Source organism: Mandrillus leucophaeus, unplaced genomic scaffold, assembly GCF_000951045.1.
Source record: "Mandrillus leucophaeus isolate KB7577 unplaced genomic scaffold, Mleu.le_1.0 Scaffold226, whole genome shotgun sequence".
In the NCBI taxonomy this organism is placed as follows: Eukaryota; Metazoa; Chordata; class Mammalia; order Primates; family Cercopithecidae; genus Mandrillus; species Mandrillus leucophaeus.
In genome coordinates this window covers 1,245,070-1,264,555 of record NW_012102321.1, presented here as the reverse complement: position 1 = coordinate 1,264,555, position 19,486 = coordinate 1,245,070, and the positions used below count along the sequence as shown (strand labels likewise).

General features: G+C 38.9%; 1 protein-coding gene across 4 annotated transcripts in view; it reads right to left on the bottom strand.

The window, feature by feature from the left end:
* RABGAP1L (RAB GTPase activating protein 1-like) overlaps positions 1–19,486 on the bottom strand; it is an 828,259-nt gene that overhangs the window by 110,057 nt on the left and 698,716 nt on the right. The window contains exons 1-2 of one of the 4 annotated variants that reach the window (XM_011981422.1): positions 13,943–14,138; positions 12,066–12,279 (exon numbers count right to left, since the gene is read on the bottom strand). The exons of the other annotated variants lie outside the window; for them this stretch is intronic. Of the exons in view, the coding sequence (XP_011836812.1) occupies positions 12,066–12,176 (111 nt within the window). The 5' untranslated portion in view covers positions 12,177–12,279; positions 13,943–14,138. Of the gene's footprint in view, positions 1–12,065; positions 12,280–13,942; positions 14,139–19,486 lie in introns of those variants that run through there. 4 annotated transcript variants of the gene reach the window in all.

The following is a 19,486-nucleotide window of genomic DNA, read 5'->3' as shown; positions in this document are numbered from 1 at the left end:
CGCCCCTCACCCACCCCATCTCTACAAAACACACAAAAAAATTAGCCAGGTGTGGTGGCATGCACCTGTAATCCCAACTACTTGGGAGGCTGAGGCAGGAGGATCATTTGAGCCCAGGAGTTTGAGGCTGCAGTGAGTCATTATCATGCCACTGTAGTCTAGACTGGGTAACAGAGAGACCCTGTCTCAAATAAAAATAAAACAGGGTTGGACGTGGTGGCTCCCGCCTGTAATCCCAAAACTTTTGGATGCTGAGGTGGGCGGATCACAAGGTCAAGAGTTCGAGACTAGTCTGGCCAATATGGTGAAACCGTGTCTCTACTAAAAATACAAAAATTAGCCGCGTGTGGTGGTGGGCATCTGTAATCCCAACTACCCAGGAGGCTGAGGCAGGAGAATGGCTTGAACCCGGGAGGTGGAGCTTGTAGTGAGCCAAGATCATGCCACTGCACTCCAGCCTGAGTGACAGAGCGAGACTCTGTCTCAAAAAAAATTAAAATTAAAATTAAAAAATAAAACAAAAATTTCAAAAAAGAAAACAAAAGAGCTAACTAAGTACTCAGCTAGACTCTAACCTGATTCCATCATCATAAGAACTTAGTATATGGATCTAAGGATAAAAAGATTTAAAAATAAATTCCGTATCGTATACTTATACACACATGAATGTATTTAATTGTCACAAACATACTGAAGGTTATGCTTATAACTATGTGGGATTTCATCTTCCCCCAATATATTAAATATGTACAGAGTGTGTATAATTCCCGTAGGCACAATGCTGGGCTTGAAATACAACGGTAAAAACAGAAATAGCTGGCTGGGCATGCTGGCTCACACCTGTAATTCCAGCACTTTGGGAGGCCAGGTGGGTGGATCACTTGAGGTCAGGAGTTTGAGACTAGTCTGGCCAACATAGGGAAACCTCATCTCTATTAAAAAAATACAAAAATTAGCTGGGCATGGTGGTGCGCACTTGTAATCCCAGTTACTTGGGAGGCTGAGGCATGAGAATCACTTGAACTCCAGCCTGGGTGACAGAGTGAGATTCTGTTTCCAAAATAAAAAACAACAGACATAGGGAAGTTATAGGTTACTGAGAGATTCATTAAATAATCACAAAAGTAATTTTCTATACCATTAAGAGGAAGAGAGAAAGTGGAAGGCACGATCAAGATTTCTCCTAGTCTGCAGTAAGGAAAGAAAAGACTTGTAAAAATCTTTGTGTCTCAGTCAGTATCAGATAAAGGTTATATTAGGGGTATGTGGAGGGAATTCATTGAATTGAACTTAGATGGAAAAAAACCCTTTATTTTCCTGAACCTCTAACTGAAATTTATCAGTTCCTTCTATTATAAATGTAGCCAATAATCCACTGTGTTATTTGTGATTCTACCACCGATATCACAGGTTTTTCATTCACATTATATGTATTACATATATCTCAAAATTATTTTGCAATTATATTTGCCTCACTACCATTTCTTGCTATTTAATGTGTTTAATAAAGCAGTTCTTATTACTGTATCATAAATCTGATTTCTATCTGTTTTTGTAATTGTATTTTTTTTTCTTTTGAGATGAAGTCTCGCTCTGTCCCCCAGAGCTGAAGTGCAGTGGCGTGATCTCAGCTCGCTGCAACCTCTGCCTCCCAGGTTCAAGCAATTCCCTTGCCTCAGCCTCCCAAGTAGCTGGAATTACAGGTGCATGCCATCACGCCCAGCTAATTTTTGTATTTTTTTGGTAGAGACAGGGTTTCACTATGCTGGCAGGCTAGTCTCGAACTCCTGACCTCAAGTGATCTGCCCACCTCAGCCTCTCAAAGTGCTGGGATTATAGCGTGAGCCTCTGCACCTGGCCTATTTTAGTGTATTTCAATACAACTGATTTCCTTTGTAATCTTACCTATCTTATTTTATGCATTTAAAAACATTTTTTTCTGATAAGGGGTCCATGGACTTAACCAGACTGCCAAAGGAATCCATGACTCCTCCCAAATTTCTGCAAATCCCTGGGCTATAAATATGGATCAGGTTGAGATAACAATGTTGGCATACCCTAGAAACATTGGCAAGAGATTTCTGTTTCTATTTACCTTTGGAAGGGATGGGGAAAAAAAGAGTGCCAATTCACTGTAAAGTTCCAAGTAAAATTAATAATGGTAAAAGACTGTTTGGTAAGTCTGAATTTTCAATTTTACTGCATTTTTCAATGAGTATATGTCATATTTTCATGATGCATCTGTGGATGTACAATTTTTGTGAATATTATGTAAATATGCTATTGAGAAACACAGTGCTTATATATTTTACATAGCTAACCTAACCATGGTGATCATATGAAGGGTCAGTTAGGTCAATTATATATGTGGTAGATTATTGTTCAGCAAATATTCACTTTCCCCTCCCACAACCCCTATTGTGGAGTACACTTTCCTTTTCCAGTATGTTGGAAGTGGCCTTTTGATTTGTTTGGTCAATGGAACATGGACAAAAACCAAAGCGTGAGGCCAGGCATGGTGGCTCATGCCTGTAATCCCAGCACTTTGGGAGGCCAAGGTGGGCAGATCACTTGAGGTCAGGAGTTTCAAACCAGCTTGGCCAATACGGTGAAATCCCGTCTCTACCAAAAATGCAAAAATTAGCTGGATATGGTGGCACATGCCTGAAATCCCAGCTAATCAGGAGGCTGAGGCAAGAGGATTGCTTGAACCCGGGAGGCAAAGGTTACAGTAAGCCAAGATTGCACCATTGCACTCCAGACAGAGTGAGATCCTGTTTCCACAAAAAAAAAAAAAAAAAAAGAATTAAATGGTGGCAATGCTACCAGAAAAAATGTAAAAGTTATGAAAATATCTATCAAATTTGCCCTTAGACTGCTTCACACATTTATTAACTTACTGCCCCTCTTAAGGAAACTGAAACTAGAAGGCATATGGATTTCAGAATTCCGATGCAGACCAAGAGCATTAAAGGCCTTAAAATTGATAATGGAAGTTTTAAGTAAAAACAACTGTTTAGGTTAGTATTTAGCATTTTTTATCCTTCTTCTCCTGAACCAACTTTTTCTATTAACCAACTACAGTCCTGACTGTGTCGGATAAGAGGGCTTCTATATTTCAGCCTACTAGAAATCCTATTGTGGGCATTACAATTATAGGGCTATACTGTTTTATTTTGTTTGCTGTAAATCCTGTTTGTAAATAAGCTTGAAGTCCTTGCAATGAGTTTGAGTACTACAATTTGATTTCATGTTGAGCTTGTGCACTGTGGTAAGTTTTGATGTAATATTGGTTTCTTGCTGGGCACGGTGGCTCACTCCTGTAATCCCAGCACTTTAGGAGGCCGAGGCGGGAAGACCACCTGATATCGGGAGGTTGAGACCAACCAGCCTGAACAACATGGAGAAACTCTGTCTCTACTAAAATTTCAAAATTAGTCAGGTGTGGTGGCGCATGCCTGCAATCCCAGCTACTCGGGAGGCTGAGGCAGGAGAATTGCTTGAACGTGGGAGGCAGAGGTTGCAGTGAGCAGAGGTCATGCCATTGCACTCCAGCGTGGGCAACAAGAGCAAAAACTCTGTCTCAACAAATAAATAAATAAATAAATAAGTTTCTCTAATAATTTAATCATCATTTTATTTTTATTGTTTCTAAGATGGAATCTCACTCTGTCACCCAGGCTGGAGTGCAGTGGTGCAATCTTGGCTCACTGCAAGCTCTGCCTCCCAGGTTCATGCCATTCTCCTGCCTCAGCCTCCTGAGTAGCTGGGACTACAGGCACCCGCCACCATGCCCGGCTAAGTTTTCGTATTTTTAGCGGAGATAGGGTTTCACTGTGTTAGCCAAGATGGTCTCGATCTCCTGACTTCGTGATCCACCTGCCTCAGCCTCCCAAAGTGCTGGGATTACAGGTGTGAGCCACTGCACCTGGCCTTAATCATCATTTTAAATTTCTGTTAACCAGGCCAGGTGTAGTAGCTCACCCTTGTAATCCCAGCACTTTGGGAGGCTGAGGTCGGAGGATCACTTGAGCTCAGGAGTTCCAGATCAGCCTGGGCAACATAGTGAAACCCCATCTCTACAAAAATTAAAAATTAGCCAGGCATGGTGACATGCACCTGTACACCTAGCTACTTGGAAGGCTAAGGAGAGAGGGTCACCTGATCCCAGGAGGTTGAGGCAGCAGTGAGCAGGAGACTTGTCTCATCCATTCATAAATAATAAAAGAATCAATTTGGAATAATAACTAACATACACATGCTACTTTCTATGTGCTAGGTATCCAGTGCTTTACATATATTGACTGAATTAATTTTCTTAAATGCTTTACATAAATTACTGATTTAATTTAAATTTAAACTTAATTTTGATATAATATTACAGGTACTACTATTATAATTCCTGTAATAATATTACAGGAATATTATTGATTCCTGTAAGAGTTACAGAAAGAGGAAAGAAACACGAAACACGGCTTGGCAGTTAAAGATAGGTTTACTTTAGATAAAATATGAGAGGGGCTTCTGGCCGATTTCAGTCAGGAGCACTTTCTCTTACAGAATCCAATTTTACAGATGAGAAAAATGAAGTTTGCGATTAAGTAATCAGCCCAAAGTCATAGAGCTAATTGCGGGTAAGGTACGATTGGACCCAGGTAGTTTAGTGTGAGTGTGTGCTCAGGGGCTCTGCTCTATACTATCACAAAACTCACCTAACACTATTCGGTCAGATTCTCACCAAAGAAATTTGGAGTTGTGATTCAGATGGTAGAACTATAAATGTGGATGCTGTGTAGCAGCAATATTCTGCCATAGAAATAAAGAAGCCGAGAACTTGGAGACAGAGAAATAAAGTAGATGTCAAGAGAGAAGTTTTCATTAGATGGCAAGAGATAGGGAGAATGGTTGCCAGCGTCAGTCCAGTACCAGCTCTGTTGCCTAGACGAACTGCCCTTGTATTTAAAGGAACACACCTTGTTGTCCAAGTGATAAAATTCCTTTCTTGTTTAAGATAGCACAAGATTTTATTACTTCTAACTATAAGAACCTTAACTCATCAGAATTGATCAACCAAATGATTGGTTGGATGCTTGAACTGAACTGAAATTGATAAAGTAGTGCCAAAATATGTACTTGCTATGTAACAATGAGAATAAAAAATATTCAGATAACATTTTTAAAAAATATGGATGAATCTTAATTGTTATGTTTATTCTAATCAATATTTGAAATGTATATCTAGTAAAGATTTAGAAATAACAGTATTAATTTTATTGTTTTCCCCATCTCTGACATATGGAGTTGCTCTGAATTTTGTTTTTTAATTTGGCATGCTTGATGAAATCTGTGCCAATCCGATAAGGAGGAAGTAATTACAGAATGCTTACCCTCATCTCCCATTTATAGAACAGAGAAACTGTAGCTCCAAGAAAGAGCTCCCTTCCTTTGCTGGCACAGTGCTGCTATTTTTTGTTTCTGTCAGTTAAGAATATCTATCCAGGGCCAATATAGTATACCCATGTGTTAGTCTGGTTAAATGGCTTTTGTTAAAGGACAGCGTTCTAACCATTGGACAATCAATTATCTTACCGTGATACTGTGACCTTGAATTTCTAGATATGGAACATGGTAAAGCCAGAATAGGTCATTTTTCCTCCATTCTATTCATGATAACCTAACTTTCTCATTCCCAAAGACTGTTGACACTACAACAATCTCCACTTTTGTATGGCTGGAAGCTTAATTTTCAACTTATCTCAATCATTTACTCTTCTCATAACATCAGTTGCTGCTTCTTCCTAAATAATATTAATGTATACATCCTTTGTGAGAACTAACCAACATGTGTAGACTAATTTCTTTCTTTACACTGCCAGTGTCAAGTGTCTAAGTCCAGACACTTGTCATCTCTTTTCACTTGCATTGCTCCAATGTCCTTTACAATTTTTTTTCCTTTGTCAATGTGGGCCCTGCCAGTCCATTACTGCAAGATTCCTGCTGCAGTAATTGATCTCATCTACTCTTCAGAAGGTTTGGCCTATATATACTCCCTTCTATTGGTTCTACATTGCCTTCCCACTGTCCTGAGCTCAAACCTAAGATCTTCAGCACCATCTTCAGGGCAGAAGGCTTCAAGTTTCCTGTAGGACTGATATCCTGATAGTGATTCCCTAATCAAGCAAAGTAATTCTCCAGGGTAACCCAACTAGTCCATTTTCTCTTTTTGTCCTCCTCATTCCTTCTCCTGCGTCTCCAGGGTGCCTTATCTATTCATCCCACTTCTTCCTTTAGACCTTCTCCAAATAGTCTGAGTAGCTCCTCCCTTATTAGAAAAGGAGACAATTAGTGACAGCTTTCACTGTGCTAAATATTTTACAAGTGCTCTCAAATAACCTCATGGTAATCCAATGAGGTAGTACTATTATGTCTCTCAGTTTTCAGATGAGAAAACTAAGGCTGAGAGAAATTAAGTAGCTCACTGGTAAGTAGTGAATTGAAAACTTGAACTGAGAACTGTGTAACTTTAAAAGCAGGTGTGGTGGCCCACGCCTGTAATCCCAACACTTTGGGAGGCCGAGGCAGGTGGATCACCTGAGGTTAGGAGTTCGAGACCAGCTTGGCCAACATGGTGAAACTCCGCCTCTACTAAAGACACAAAAATTAGCTGGGCATGGTGGTGTGTGCCTGTAGTCCCAGTTACTCAGAAGGCCAAGGCAGGAGAACTGTTTGAACCTGAGAGGTGGAGGTTGCAGTGAGGAGAGACTGAGCCACTGCACTCCAGCCTGGGTGGCAAAGCCATACTCAGTCTCCAAAAAAAGAAAAAAAAAAAAAAAAGTTCTTATGTTCTGCTAGTAGTGACTAGGCTTTTGTTTAGTTTATCATAGTAAACAATATTGGTCTAGGTAATTTCTTATTTTGCTTGTGTGTGTATGATATGGAAGACCTAAGAAGTTATGCTTGGCTTCCTTATTGTTTTTTCTTACCTGTAATTTATGTAAAGGGATCTGTGATTTTCTTCCATCATCATTCATTTTAAGGACTCAACAGGATATAATCATATTTTCCAAAGTGTGGATAGAGAGATTTCTGAGTTCAATTTAGTGGGTCATAAACAATTAAAGCCTTTAAACATTTAATAGAACAGAAAAATCCCGTTCATAGGTAACATATGGCAAGAGTAGGTATTGTTCAGTCAAATTTTCTTTCGGTTTTGTGTGTGTAACAGCTTGCAATGTATATTTTACTACAGATTCCTATCAAAAACAAAAAAGACACAGGGTTACTTATGAATAAGAAAAAAATGCAGTATCCACACCTGAGAACCACTGCATTTAATGGGATTTTTACCATTCAAGGAATCAAAACACCTCCCATTATGAAACAAAGTCAAATTACAGAAAGATATTTAATTAAGCCTGTACTAAGAAAGTTTCTAAATACCCTTAATAATAGTGAACCCAAACCTAAGGAGGATTTTATAAGTTAGCAAGAGTGTAATTTGCTTCACAGTGCAGTTATCAGATTGAGAAGCAATTTCATACTACAGAAAATCTGAGAATTTCTTTTATTTGATTTAAAATATTCATCTTGGCCAGGTGTGGTGGCTCACACCTATAATCCCAGCAGTCTGGGAGGCCAAGGTGGGCAGATCACCTGAGGTCAGGAGTTCAAGACCAGCCTGACCAACATGGAGAAACTCATCTCTACTAAAAATACAAAATTAGCTGGGCATGGTGGCACATGCCTATAATCCCAGATACTAAGGAGGCTGAGGCAGGAGAATCTCTTGAACCTGGGAGGCAGAGATAGCCATGAGCTGAGATCATGCCGCATTGCACTCCAGCCTGGGCAACAAGTGCGAAACTCCATCTCAAAACAAAAAAACAAAATGTTTGTTTGATGAAAAAATGTTCATCTCAGAGCAAAAAATTCAATACGGAATTAAAAACAAATGAGGTCGGATATGGTGGCTCACACCTGTAATCCCAGCACTCTGGGAGGCTGAGGTGGGTGGATCACTTGAGGTCAGGAGTTCAAGACCAGTCTGGCCAACATGGTGGAATCCTGTCTCTACTAAAAACACAAAAATTAGCTGGGCATGGTGGCTAGCACCTGTAATCCCAGCTACTGGGGAGGCTTAAGCAGGAGAATTGCTTAAACCCAGGAGGCAGAGGTTGCAATGATCCCAAATTGTGCACTGTACTCCAGCCTAGGTGACAGAGCGAGACTCCATATTAAGAAAAAAAAAAAGCAAATTATATATATTTTTATCTTGCACAATTTTAGTATAACTTTTCCAAATGAACCAAAACCAAATATTACCTCCAAAAGACTATTTTAAATTTCAAATCTGATAAAGAAAACTAAATATCTTCAGAAACTTTTATAATTTAACACCCCAAGATCTGCATTATTTAAAAGTTTGGTATATAAAACAGTATTATGTGTTTCTATCAGAACTCCAAGGCTTTTGCATATTAGTCAACAAATTCTATTTAAAAATAAGCTACAGGGTTAGGAGTGGGATTTCCCTTTGGTGCGCTAGGGTTGCAACAAGGCATAATATACATACAATCTACAAATGGAAGAGTGTTTCCTGGTAAACACATTTATATTAATTCATTCATTTTTTTCTCCCTCCCAGTCTCTTATGTGCCTGCGTCCATATAGATACACACACACAACGTCCTACACTTACTGAGCATAGGATGTTCCCTATGACTTGTTCACTGTCCACCTCTTCAGCCACCGCTGTCCTCTACACTCTGCTACTTCACATCTCTGTATTTGTTTCTTCTCTCCTTTAGCCTAGAAAACTCCTGTTAGTTTTTGAAGACTCAGCTCAGACCTCTTAAGAGGCTCTTGGCTGGGTGTGATGGTTCATACCTGTAATCCCACCACTCTGGGAGGCTGAGGTGAGAGGATTGCTGGAGCCCAAGAGTTCAAAACCAGCTTGGGCAATATAGCAAGACCTCATCTCTTAAAAAAAAAAATTAGCCAGGGGCAGTGATGTGCACCTGTAGTCCCAGCTACTCAGGAGAGGCTAAGGTGGGAAGATTGCTTGAGCCCAGGACTTTGAGGCTGCAGTGAGCTATGATCACAGCACTGCACTCAGGCTTGGGTGTCACGGTGAGACCTTGTCTCAAAAAAGGAAGCGAGGGAGGGAGGGAGGGAGAAAGGAGGAAGGAAAGAAAAGAAAAAAAAAATTCAGAATTGTTTCATTTCTTTATGATGGTCCTGTCAAGATCCTCTTTTATTTTATGTTTTTCTGTAGAGATGAAGTCTCTCCGTGTTGCCTATGGTGGTCGTGAATTCCTGGGTTCAAGGAATCCTCTTGCATTGGTCTCCCAAAGTGTTGAGATTACAGGCATGGGTCACAGCACCCAGCCATAATTCTGAATTCTCTGGATAAACTTTCATGGTGGACTAAAATAAAATTTAAAGATTATCCACAACCGTGGATTATCCTATCCTGATTCAGTTATAATGTATATTGTAGTTAACTAGGGGGTTGGCAATCATCTTCATATAATATATATAATTATAAAAACATAAAGTATATATATTATGTAAAGAAAGCATGCAACAGGCCAGATGTTTCTCTATTAACACTTCCACTTCCAGAAATATATTATGGTTTTTTTTTGTTTTTTTTTTTTGAGACAGAGTCTTGCTCTGTCTTGGCTCACTGTGACATCCACCTCCTGGGTTCAAGCATTTCTCATGCCTCAGCTCCTGAGTAGCTGAGATTATAGGCATGTGCCACTATGCCTGGCTGACTTTTGTTATTTTTAGTAGAGACAGGGTTTCACCATGTTGGCCAGGTTGGTCTCGAACTCCTGACCTCAGGTGATCCACCCGCCTTCACCTCCCAAAGTGCTGGGATTACAGGCGTGAGTCACTGTGCCCGGCCCAGCTGATTCTTTCAAACTGCATCTCTATAAAAGTGGAGAGAATATAATGAATCCCTATGTATTAATACTTATCACACAGTTTCAATAATTATCAACGCATAATCTACTGGTTAATTTTGAATCTCTGCAGACATTTCATCCATAACTATTCAATATATATCTCTAAATGATCATTTAAAAAAATAATAGAATCAGCTGGGTGCAGTGGCTCACACCTGTAATCCCAGCACTTTGGGAGGCCAAGGTCGGCAGATCATGAGGTCAGAAGTTTGAGACCATCCTGGCCAATATGGTGAAACCCCGTCTCTACTAAAAATGCAAAAAAATGGCTGGGCGCCGTGGCTCATGCCTGTAATCTTAGCACTTTGGGAGGCCGAGGCAGCGGATCACAAGGTCAAGAGATTGAGACTATCCTGGCCAACATGGTAAAACCCTGTCTATACTAAAAATACAAAAATTAGCTAGGCATGGTGGCGTGCACCTGTAGTCCCAGCTACTCGGGAGGCTGAAACAGGAGAATCACTTGAACACAGGAGGCAGAGGTTGCAGTGAGCTGAGATCACGCCATTGCACTCCAGCCTGGGTGACAGAGCGAGACTCTATCTTAAAACAAAAAAACAAAAAAACAAAAAACAAAAAAAATTAGCCAACTATGTTGGCGGGTGCCTGTAATCCCAGCTACTCGGGAGGCTGAGGCAGGAGAATCGCTTGAACCCAGGTAGGCAGAGGTTACAGTGAGCTGAGATCACATCACTGAACTCCAGCTTGGGCAACAAGAGTGAGACTCCTCTCAAAAAAAAAAAAAAGTCGTAATATCAATGCACAAAAAAATTACATAATTCTCTTAATATCATTATTAAATACCTAATGAGAGGTCAAATTTTTCCAAATTATCTTATAGATATTTTTATACTTTGTTCAAATTAGCATTTAAATAAGGTTGATTTATTGCATCTGGTTGATATAACCCTTAAGCCTTTGAAAATCAATCTACAGCTTTCTCCTTTATTTTTTAAATTTTATTTTTTGTAATTTGTTGTTTCAAGAAATAGCCATGTTTTTAAGGTTCCTGTGCCTTAAAATAGAGAAGTAGGGCTTCATACTAGTTAGATTTAAGTGTTATGATACACTCTTTCGTTCTGTTGTTTGTGATGAGTCCTATTAAATATAATAAACAAGAAGTTACTACAATTGTAGTTAAAAAGTTGATTCTGGGGACCGGGCATGGTGGCTCACGCCTGTAATCCCAGCACTTTGGGAGGCCAAGGCAGGTGGATCACCTGAGGTCAGGAGTTTGAGACCAGCCTGACCAACATGGAGAAACCCCATCTCTATTAAAAATACAAAATTAGCCGGGCATGGTGGTGCATGCCTGTAATCCCAGCTACTAGGGAGGCTGAGGCAGGTGAGTCGCTTGAATCCAGGAGGCAGTGGTTGCAGTGAGCCAAGATCGTGCCATTGCACTCCAGCCTGGGCAATAGGAGTGAAACTCCATCTCAAAAAAAAAAAAAAAAAAAAAGTTGGTTTCAGAGGTATAAATTGTTGATATCTTAAACTCAATAGCCATTATAATGATGACATCTAAGAGAAGAAAAAATAAACACTTGCAAGAACTTCATTTTTTGATTATGCCAGGACATGCACACACGCTAAGATCCTTAGAGAATGGTAAATTTTTTTTTTTTTACAAATATTAAAGCCAAACTAAAATTGTACTGTTATTTTCCTAATAGTTCTTCTTAGTAATAATTTAAAACCCTGAAAGTTACGTGATTTTTAGGTAGCTCAATTCTCAGTTGATGTTACGACTCACTGGTAGAAGTCTTCCACTTCTATGAGCCCCAATTGTAAGCTATGTAAATATAAGTAGCCCCTACCTGATAATTATATACATATTTACAAGACAGAAACTTAAGACAAAATGATATTTGGCACTATAAAATTCCTCTCAACCTCATTATATATGAAAGCATCAGCCTAACATTTTAAGTGTGTTACTGTTATATGAGCGTTTAATTATGTAAATAAATCTTTGAAAACCTGCAGACACAACACAAAGCCAACAGCAAGTTTGCCTCAGTTGCTACAGGAGTATAGATACCATGTTAGAAAAGAAAAGAGTCCCAGAGTAGTGTGCAAGGCACTACCTACCATAGACCTGGGCTTGCTGATGGCCACCAGACTAGTGAGGAAGTCTTCATCGTGCAGCTGGCTGAAAACATGGGCGTCATAGGCTACCATAATGGAGATTTCTTCCATCATCTTGCCAGCTGGCCTTTCCACAGCAGCAGCTGCTGTCCCAGCTCCAGACCAGACTATCCAAGGAAAAATCCTACTGCAGCTCAGTGCCAGTGTACACACCCACCTGAGTTCGAGGGGGTGGAGTGTCAAAAATCCAGAAAGAAAGAGAGAGAAAGAAAAAAAAAAAAGCAGCTGCTATCACAGGCTTGGCTAGCAATTCACCCCCAGTAGGAAACTAAAGGAGGTTTCTTATCTATGCAGGAAGTATACACTATAAACACCTTCTGCATTCATAACAGAGAAGCTAGAAAATTTAATTTTTGGAAACCTTTAAACTTCAAAAAAGAAAAAATGTTTCCTAACTAGAAATATCCTATAGCAATAACAACAACAAAAAAACTGATTTGTGTTATGTTCTTGGTAATTAAAAATTTTCACAATAGCTCATCTTCTTACTGCAGTATCATTACATGACGATTGTTCTTGGAGGAGAAGTAAATTTTCTTAGTGTTCTTACTGCTTATTTTTTCATAATCTTAGAAAATAAACAGATGAAAACCATTTTAATTTCTCGGAATTTAAAGAATTCATAGTACAGTTACAAATGATCTCCTGAAGTATGAAAAAAAAAAATTTTTCCCCTCGGAGTATTTCTGTTAAAGAAAAAAAATGCCAAAACATAAAAATGAAACAGGGACAGCAATATCAATTAATAATCATTACTTCTTTTCCTACAAAAAAAAAATAGGTATTTTAAGCATAATTTAGTTTTGTGTTGTTATTCAGAAAGCAATACAAGGGTCTCATTTATAAACTGGTTGTTTTGCTCCCATAGATAAAAGTCCTCTTTAAGGTTAGAGGTTTCTTTTAATTATTCAAATCAGTAGATAGCATTAACTGTTCGTACCTTAACCACCAGTAGTAATTTTTAAAATTACAGCTGGAGACCATAAATGAACTGCCATATTTCCAGATGAAAAGTTTGAAAGCTGCCCATAATCACCATTACAAAGTTGCTTGATCAGGAAATATAATGTATACTAATTTCATGGAAAAAGAATTAAGCAAATAAAAATGAGGGGAAGACAGATAAGGCTTCTCTGAAGTTGTTTTTCAATATTCCTAATTAAGCTAATCTCTTCCCTGCTTTTTCTAGATCATGACACTGCAGTACTATGAGAAATATTATTTGTTAGAACTAGAAATCAATTTGGCAATGTTTGTCTAAAAATCAAAAGAAATAAGCTACTGGTTGAAATGTTTAGTCTTCATTACCAATAACAGGATTATGTTGTCTAAATTTGTTTGCTTTTCAGAAAACAAAACTCAGAATGAGATCTATAGTGTCTGTTTTCCCATGTTTTCCTAAAGTATTTTTTCATCTACAGTAACATGATTACTTACATAACACTTGTCCCATTTAAATGTAATTAGTAGAGTTTTACAACTGCTATAGCATTCTAGCTTATAAGAGCGAGCACAAGGAAGGAGGGAAAAGCACCTTATTGCTAGGAAACAAGCAAATCTAATAAGCTTATTTAAACAAAAAAAAAGAAATATTTTAAATAAATCCACAAGATTAAAACAGCTGCAAACTGTGTTTGACCCTTGCTGGAGTCAGTAAAGCATTTTTACTTCATTTTTGTTCGACAGTGCTGCTTTGTCTGTTAAGCATTATTTTCGTTAACATCTTTTTCCTGCACATTTATCCTGATGCTGACTAACCAGGCAAAAAGTAAACGATAATCAGGAGACAAGGCATTATAAGGTGTCCAGGCAGTTCATACCTTTTAAACTCCTTATCTTTTCAGAAGTACTTTAAAAGATACTGTGAACCTCTTCATGCATTCACTAGCACCAGAAGATTTCAGATTATCTTGCAACATTTTCTAGATGTGAAAGCAATTCCTCTTGCTTTCATATTTTTCTTTGCTACACAGTGACTCAGTGCTTCCACACACGGATATCTGAATAAGGTGCACTGACAAAGACACCTGTTGTGGAAGGTAAAGAAAGTACTTCCCACAATGCCTTACTCCCTGCTGGCAACCACCCAGGGGCAAACAAGAGTTATAACCGCAGTTGAGCAGCTGCCTATGCACCCTGGGAGAGTGCATTCAGCCTAACTATAGGTAATCTTCTTGGTTACGAAGAACCCTTATAACCCAAAAGAAAAGGACCAGAAAAAAGTTTTAAATAGCACCTAGAGGTGCTGTACATTAAACTCTTAAAACATTTACGGCATCAGGCTATAAGTGTGCAAAAACATTTTTAGAAAAATAATCAAAGGCATAAAAATAGTTTAAGTTTACGTACACAGAGACTAATAACTTCAAATAATTCAGTCCTTTTAGAATTCTACACAGGTTCTTAGATAAATGTTTTTAAAAGCTTCTATAATTTATAACTTTCAACAGACTGTTCTAATTAGCCACAGTGACTAGAATTATTAATAACATGTCATTTCTAAACCCAAGTGGTCCTCTATTGGAGCTGCAGTGCACAGATTTTCTTGAGCAAGAACACTCTAAGTTTGATTTGCAATCTTCACCTTTTGTCACCCTTAAAATGTTCCTTAAAGTTTACTTTTCAGAGTCTGGGAAGGAAAAATTCAAGGTTTCGTTTCCCCTTATTAGGTGTACTATATTTGTGGTTCCAACGAAAAGCATGCTCTTTGAAAACTGATGATTAGAGAAACTGTCACTCTACTGTCATTTTCTCCAGTCTCAGAAATAACAGCTAAACCAATACCCTCCAAAACTTCAGAAGCTATTGTACACAGTCATGTCTACAAACTCTTGTTTTACCATCCCCCCAGCCCATTGATTCCCCGGGTTATTTACACCTGAGTTTCTGAGGTTATCGCCTTCACACTACGCAACTGCATTGGAAAAAAAAAAAAAAAAAAAAAAAAAAAAGAAGGCAGTGGTGTGGAGATTTACCTGAGACCAAGGGCCGTGGTGTGGACAATACCATTTGCCGCTAAAACTTTCCAGAAGAGTATCAAACAGGCAACAGAAACCAACCACACTCCTGGTAATCAAATAGATGGTCCCCAGTTCAAGCAGGAACTAGCTAGCTGTCTGTCCCCGGGCAAGTCATTTAACTTCACTAGGTTTCAGTTTCCTCATGGTCATGTAAATTGAGAGGGAGAGAATAGATCCCTGGTTTCCACATGGGTGCAGAAAGTCAAAAGCAATGTGTCCTATTCCTATTTCCTTCCATCAAATAGGTTTATTTGATAGAAGATAGAAATAGGTTTATTTGATAGAAGCTATCAAATAGGTTTATTAGGTTTATAAACCCTTTCTGGATCTTATTAAGAAAATGTTTACGAATAAAATATCTACAATGATTTTTAAATGTTGTTCTGAGATTTCATACTGAGAGAGTATTCCATACTAGTAGCCAATTTTGCCCCAACAGTCATCCTTCTAGAACTGTTCTTTTTAACAAAAGCATACCTGGGTCATACTATGAGTCAAATAAACCATCTATTCTCAAGTGTCAAATTTAGAAACAGCCAAAACAAAAATCAAGAAAAGCTTGAATAAGATGTGGCTGTTTTTCTATTGTTGTGTTCTCTGCAATGCAGCAAAGCAGTTTCATTATGGGAGTAGCATTTTTTTTATTCATCAGTCAAAGCAGCAAGTATAAAAATTATCTCACCTCACTGGGCACAGTGGCTCACACCTGTAATCCCAGCACTTTAGGAGGCTAAGGTGGGTAGATCACGAGGTCAGGAGTTTGAGACCAGACTGGCCAATACGGTGAAACCCGGTCTCTACTAAAAATACAAAAATTAGCCATGTGTGGTGGCGCGCGCCTCTAGACATAGCTACTCGGGAGGCAGGGGTTGCAGTGAGCCAAGATTACGCCACTGCACTCCAGCCTGGGTGACAGAGCGAGATTCCATCTCAGGGGAAAAAAAAAAATTATCTCAACTCAGGAGAGTAGCAGTCAAGATCCTTTTCCTATATCTCATATTCTACTTGTTGAATATTCTCATCACGTCAGCCACAAAATCAGGATCAGATGGAAAGAAGGACAAAACAACTATAAGAGAAATATGGTTTAGGCCAGGCACGGTGGCTCACGCCTGCAATCCCTGTACTTCTGGAGGCCGAGGTGGGTGGATCACGAGGTCAAGAGTTGGAGACCAGCCTGTCCAATATGGTGAAACCCCGTCTCTACTAAAAATACAAAAAAATTAGCTAGGCGTGGTGGTGTGTGCCTGTAGTCCCAGCTACGTTGGAGGCTGAGGCAGAAGAATCGCTTGAATCCAGGAGGCGGGCGTTGCAGTGAGCCGAGATCGCACCACTGCACTCCAGCCTGGGAGACAGAGCGAAACTCCATCTCAAAAAATAAAAGAAAGAAATATGGTTTAGAGGGCAGAAGGTCTTTTGCAACCCCCACATAGATGGGTGGCGCCCTGAAGAAACTCTGCTCCTCCTGCTTGACTGGCCCTCCTCTAATCTTTCATGAACATTCTTCCAGATGTTCCTAAATCATGCTATGCAAACATTCACAAAGTATACATGACTCAATGTTAAGCATCTTCAAAATGACAAAATGTTCAGTGTTCACAGAGAGACAAAGAACTATGAGAAAGGCTGGTTGTGGTGGCTCACACCCATAATCCCAGAATTTTGCGAGGCCGAGGCAGGAGGACTGCTTGAGCCCAGATCTCTACGAAAAATTAAAAAATCAGCCAGGCATGGTAGCAAGTTCCTGTAGCCTCAGCTATTTGCGGGGAACCCAGGAGGTTCAGGCTACAGTGAACTGCAATTGTGCCACTACACTCCAGCCTGGGTGACAGAATAAGACGCTCTTTAAAAAAAAAAAAAAAAAAAAAAAGAACTATAAGAAAGACAAAATTCTATAAATACATGCTTAATTACAGAAAATCAATATTCCAAGCAGGTTTCTATCTACTCTTAGCAGTGTGCATTACAAAACCCATGTGCTCTAAGTGAGGTAACAAAAGAGAAAATATGAATGAGAAACCATAGAAATATCAGTAGAAGAAAGCTTTTCAGAATTTGTATTTCAGAATAGTCTAGTAACACCTACTGAGTTTTTACAATGGGAAAAGAACAAGTAAAAGTTAAGTAAACTTGTTCTCTTTAAAATTATGCAAAGGTAAATAAAGAACACCATTATTCTTGTGTTGAATACCAGCCATTCAGCTCATTATCTTTCCTATCTCTCCTAGCAGTTGCTAGGAAAATTCAAAACCTCAGAAAACAGATTGTTCAAAAAAAAAAAAAAAACCTAGTAAACTAAAAAAAGAAAAACCTGTGGGACATAAATACTTGCTTAACAGGTATGCTGGGTATCTTGCTGCCTCATTTGCAACTCACCACAAAGAATGAGGGTGAGGTAGATTCCAGACTATGAAAGAATAGATGCAACTCTTTAACAATTCAGCTTTTTACCTCATTTGAAACTAAAATCCACTGCCAACACATTCACATTAAATTTTACCTAACCAAAAGTAAATGTTTTAAGGGCTTGTAAGCATTCACTGATATTTGTTATCACCCAAAATGAAGATAGTTTCATACATACCTGAAAACATAAGTAATGCTTCACTTTGCCTCATTTTAAGCAGAGTGCACAACTGAATTCTAATTACAAATAACAATACATTACTTTCTGAAACATTCAAATAATTATTTTAAAAATTTCACTAACAACCAAATGAAACCATTTCACATGATATTCATTTTTTCATAAGATCAGAGGGTAGGTTTAGGAAACAGCAACAGGATTTCATGCAAGTGCCCATTTCTCTCAAGTTTTTCTCCCAGCCTGGATAACTCACTTTCCAATGGGACCTCACATGCCTGCATTATGTTATATACCAGCAGCTTGTAGCAGGGCACTTGGCTAAAATCCTGCAGTTAAAACTTGACAAGTTTGATGGTATGTGAATTAAATCTTAATTTATTTTAAAAAAGCAACTCAGGCCAGGCACAGTGGCTCACGCTTGCAATCTCAGCACTTTGGGAGGCCAAGGCAGGCAGATCACATGGTCAGGAGTTCAAGACCAGCTTGGCCAACGTGGTAAAACCCCGTCCCTACTAAAAGTACAAAAATTAGCTGGGTGTGGTGGCACATGCCTGTAATCCCAGCTACTCAGGAGCCTGAGGCAGGAGAATCACTGGAACCCAGGAGTTGAGATCGCGCCACTGCACTCCAGCCTGGGCGACAGAGCAAGACTCTGTTTCAAAACAAAAAACAAAGAAACAAACAAAAAAACTCAACATTTACTAAATGCTTATAATGTGTAAAAGGGGGATTACAGATTTTGTAATATAGTAATACAAATAATCTATAACAATGAATATTTACTGAAAATGTTATAATTGTGGCCACTAATAAGTATTCACTACGTCCTAGACACAGAATCTCATTTAATCTTCACTGTGAATCAATAAACTAGATACCATAATTTTTCTTTTTTGTAGATAATTAAAATATGGAGAAGTTTTGTGATTTGACTCAATACCTACAGCTAGAAATAGAGCTGCTAGGATTAAAAAACAGGTGTGTCTGTTTCTAGTGTGCACGCTAAAGGATAAGGAAAGTAGGCAAACGTATACCAGAATCAGTCATGTGTCAAACACTGCTGCTTCTCAAACACTGATGTCTCCTTGACGCACATACGTAGGTTACAGACTATTAAAAAAGCTATGTCTGTCATGTAATACAATAATTAGTGATATAGGACTGTGATAGAATGAAGTCCCTCTGCAGATGGGGAAGACTTCATGGAAAAGATGGATTGAATTTAGATAGGCAAAGTGAAATAATTTTTTACAGGGAAAAATGAATTTAGAATGACCAGAGTGGTAAACTGATACTGGACACAGTAGAAGTTTCAAAGGCAGATTTAAATTAGCCTATAGTAGTTTGCAAATATCAGGTCAACAAATAGGCCAAAGCCAGTCATTGAAGATTATTAAATTTCTGCCTTTCTAGCTTCCATTTACGCCATTAGAGAAAGGAAGTGTGGGCTCCAGAGTTTAGAATAACCTAGTTTGATACTTGGCTCTACCACTCACTGGCTATGTGACTATCTTAGTCTGTTTGGGCTGCTACTGGAATAAAATACCATAGACTGGATAACTTACAAACAACAGAAATGTATTTATCACATTTCTGAAGGGTGGAAGATCAAGGTGCTGGTAGATTCGGTGTCTGGTGGGAGCGTGTTTTCTAGTCACAGGCAGAGGGCTTCTCTCTGTGTCCTCACATGGTAGAATGAGGAAGGGGTCTCCTTAGAGTCTTTTTTATAAGGGCACTAATCTCATTCTGAGAGGAGC